Here is a 2929-nt window from a genome sequence, read left to right as displayed (position 1 = left end):
GCCTACCAATGGCATGGCAAAGAGGTGAGAGTTGCAGAGGGGCTTCTGTGAGAGAGGCCCGGTGTGAAGCCTCCCCGGGAGGAGCGGCAGCGCCTCCCTCTGCTCAGCCTTGGCCGTGGGAGTGGGTGCGGATGAGCGTGTCGGCTGCTGCAGCTCTGGGTGGCAGAGCGCGGCGAGGGCAGGAGGGGTTGTGGCCTGGGCTGCTGGGGGGGCCTTGGGGAGAGGCCTTGGCTCATCACGGAGGTGCACTGTGACGTCACGGAGACGCACTGTGACATCACGGAGGCTGCTGGCGCCCGTCCCCTCTGCTGTTGCATCGTCGGGCTGGTGGGGGGCTGGGGACGCCCAGCGCGCAGGGCCAGAGCTTGGCGAGGTCCGGAAGCACACAACGAGGGACAAGCGGATGGGGCTCTTGGTTTCACCCAGGAGCCGCAGGCTCTCGTGCTCTTGGGGTCACACCGTAACATGAACGTACACGTGAACACCGGGAATTGCCGTTTCCTGTCGTCTTCTGCAGCTATCCCTCAATCTAGGGAACGGGCTGTCCTCCTAAGGCAGCCCTCGCCCGGAGATGTGCGGGCATCAGCCTGCTGGTGAGAGGTGCTGGGTGTCCGCCATCCCATCGCTCGTCCTCCTTTTCTCCCACCCCCTGCCCTTGTTAAAGTTCTTTCTCTTGACCCTCGCGTTCTTCTTGCTTTTGCCCTTGCCATTTTCATCCCCCATCCCGCTGCAGGGGGGAAAGGAGGGAGCGAGCGGCTGGTGGGGGCTCATCTGCTGGCCAGGGCCAAGCCTCCACTTCCCAACCTTGTTTACCCCAAAGGTGGTGAAACGCGGCCCGGCTGCAGGGCGAACAAGTGCTGTGAAGGAGCTGTAGCTGCCCGTTGCGGTGCCTGCAGTCGGGACAGGTTGGGGACTTCATTCAGCATGGAAACCCCTGCCACGCTGGCTGTCCCTGGCCCCTGTGGGCACCCTGTGTCCCAGCCGAGGTGAGGAATCCCTTTTTCTGGGGCTGCTCCTCCCGCACTGCCCTTCCCCGACCACCCAGGGCATTGCCTGCCCCCCGACCCTGCTCCTGCCCGCCCAGGGACCCAGGCATCTGTCCCTTTTGTGTCCCCTCCCTACCCCAGGCACAGGCAGGGGGCAAAAAGCACAGCTCACACGTTTTATTTATTGTCCCCAACTGTGACAAAGGGGCTGCGCCCAGGCACGAGGGGATTTCACCAAGGTGGGGGGATGACACGGTATGTCACTGGGGCCGCAATGACAGCACGGGGTGTCAGCACACGTTGAGGGTGTCACTGGGGTGGAGGGACAATGTGGGGTGTTACCAGTGTGGGGGGGTGACGACAGGGGGTGACCTGGTGTGGGGACAGGGGTTGTCTCTGCGTGTTGCTGTATGTGGGGACATGGGACATCCTTGCATGTTGCCGTGTGGGGGAGGACACATGGAGTGTCCCCACGTACGTGTGGGGACCCACACAGCACAGGTGTGTCCCCAGATATGTAACAGGACGGAAGACCTGCTGCTCCCCTCCCAGAGATGTCCCCGCTGGGCTGTGCCTGTCCTTGTGTCCCCCCCACTACGTGATGCCATGTCCCGTACATCAGCCCACGCCCCTGTGTGTCCCCACGTCCTACCCGCGCTCACAGATGAGCTCGACGACGCTGTGCTCCATGGGGACGGGGTCGAGGCAGCGGTGGGCGGCGCTGGCGGCCACCTCATCCAGCAGCCCCTGCACCACCCGCTCGTCAGCGGCGAAGCGCCAGAGGTAGAGCTGCAGGTAATGGCCGTCCACCTGCACCTGCTGCAGCCCGAAGCGCCCCAGCGTCCGCAGCCGCACGCACTCCAGCAGCGTCTTGAGGCTGATCTTGATGATCCCTGTCAGCACCGACACCTGGGACGCGGGGATAGCAGGGACATGTGGCACAGGGGGACAGGGATGCCCCCAGGGCAGGAAGGCCCCGAGTCACATCTGCACAGGGATGTGGGGACATTGGGGACACCCCTCTCCAGGCCATCAGCTCCTAGGATACTCTCATCCTGGTCACCAGTCCCCAGGGATTCCCTGAGTCCCGACACATGGGACGTGGGGACACATGGCACAAAGGAACAGGGGCTCCTTCAGCCTGGATTCTTCAAGTGCGGGGAGGCCCCAGGTCCCATCAGGACGGGCCCATGGGTGACATGAGCAACGCCACTGTCCTGGCTGGAGCTTCCAAGCCTGGACACATGGGGCAGGGGGATGGGGACACCCTCGGCCTGGCTGTTGGGAGCACAGGGAGGCCCTGAGTCACGTCAGCATAGGGACACGAGGACACCCTTGCCCTGGTCATCAGCCGCAGGGACCCTGAGTCCTGACACATAGGACAGGGGAGCATCAGGGACATGTGACAGCCGGGAAGGTGGGCAGTTTAGGGACCTTGAGGACAGGGGCATGTCCCTGTGGCCTTACCTTGTTGAATTCGACAGGACTGAAGATGTCAATGCGTTCGGAGAAAAGCTTCTGGATGTTGCTGAGCAGGTGGGTGTCCATGGGGGCACTGGGGAGGGTGACACCAGGTCAGGGACATGGGGATGGGGACACTGAGATGGTCAGGAGATATTGGGACTGTTTGGGGACACAAAGATGGGCAGTGGCTGTAGGGACAGTCATGGAATGTGGGGATGGTTAAGGACATGGAAAGATGAGACATTCATGGGACGCAAGGCACATGGGGATCAGCAGGGCATACTGGGACAGTTTGGGGACACAAAGAGGGTCATGGGGAAGATGTAGTGGTTACCGCAGGGGTGACGGGGTGGCCCTGGGTTGGCCGAGAGGTGGCCTGGGTGACAGGACTGACCTGGGGGTGTAGCTGGGGGCGTAGCGCCCGGGTGCCCGTGAGCTGCTGTAGACGGAGAAGGCGCGCCGGCTCGAGTCACTGCTCT

At 63.0% G+C, this 2929-nt stretch overlaps 1 protein-coding gene across 1 annotated transcript in view; it reads right to left on the bottom strand.

The window, feature by feature from the left end:
* Positions 1 to 1148: 1148 nt before the first annotated feature.
* Positions 1149 to 2929, bottom strand: part of VPS51 (VPS51 subunit of GARP complex) — a gene marked incomplete at its 5' end in the record, with an annotated part of 5846 nt that continues 4065 nt past the window's right edge. The window contains 3 exons of the mRNA XM_035896072.1: positions 1149 to 1895; positions 2454 to 2541; positions 2845 to 2927. Of these exons, the coding sequence (XP_035751965.1) occupies positions 1635 to 1895; positions 2454 to 2541; positions 2845 to 2927 (432 nt within the window). The remainder of the gene's footprint in view (positions 1896 to 2453; positions 2542 to 2844; positions 2928 to 2929) is intronic.

This window comes from Egretta garzetta, unplaced genomic scaffold (genome assembly GCF_000687185.1).
Source record: "Egretta garzetta isolate BGI_Z169 unplaced genomic scaffold, ASM68718v1 scaffold746, whole genome shotgun sequence".
Taxonomy (NCBI): Eukaryota; Metazoa; Chordata; class Aves; order Pelecaniformes; family Ardeidae; genus Egretta; species Egretta garzetta.
This window is presented reverse-complemented; position numbering and strand designations above follow the sequence as displayed.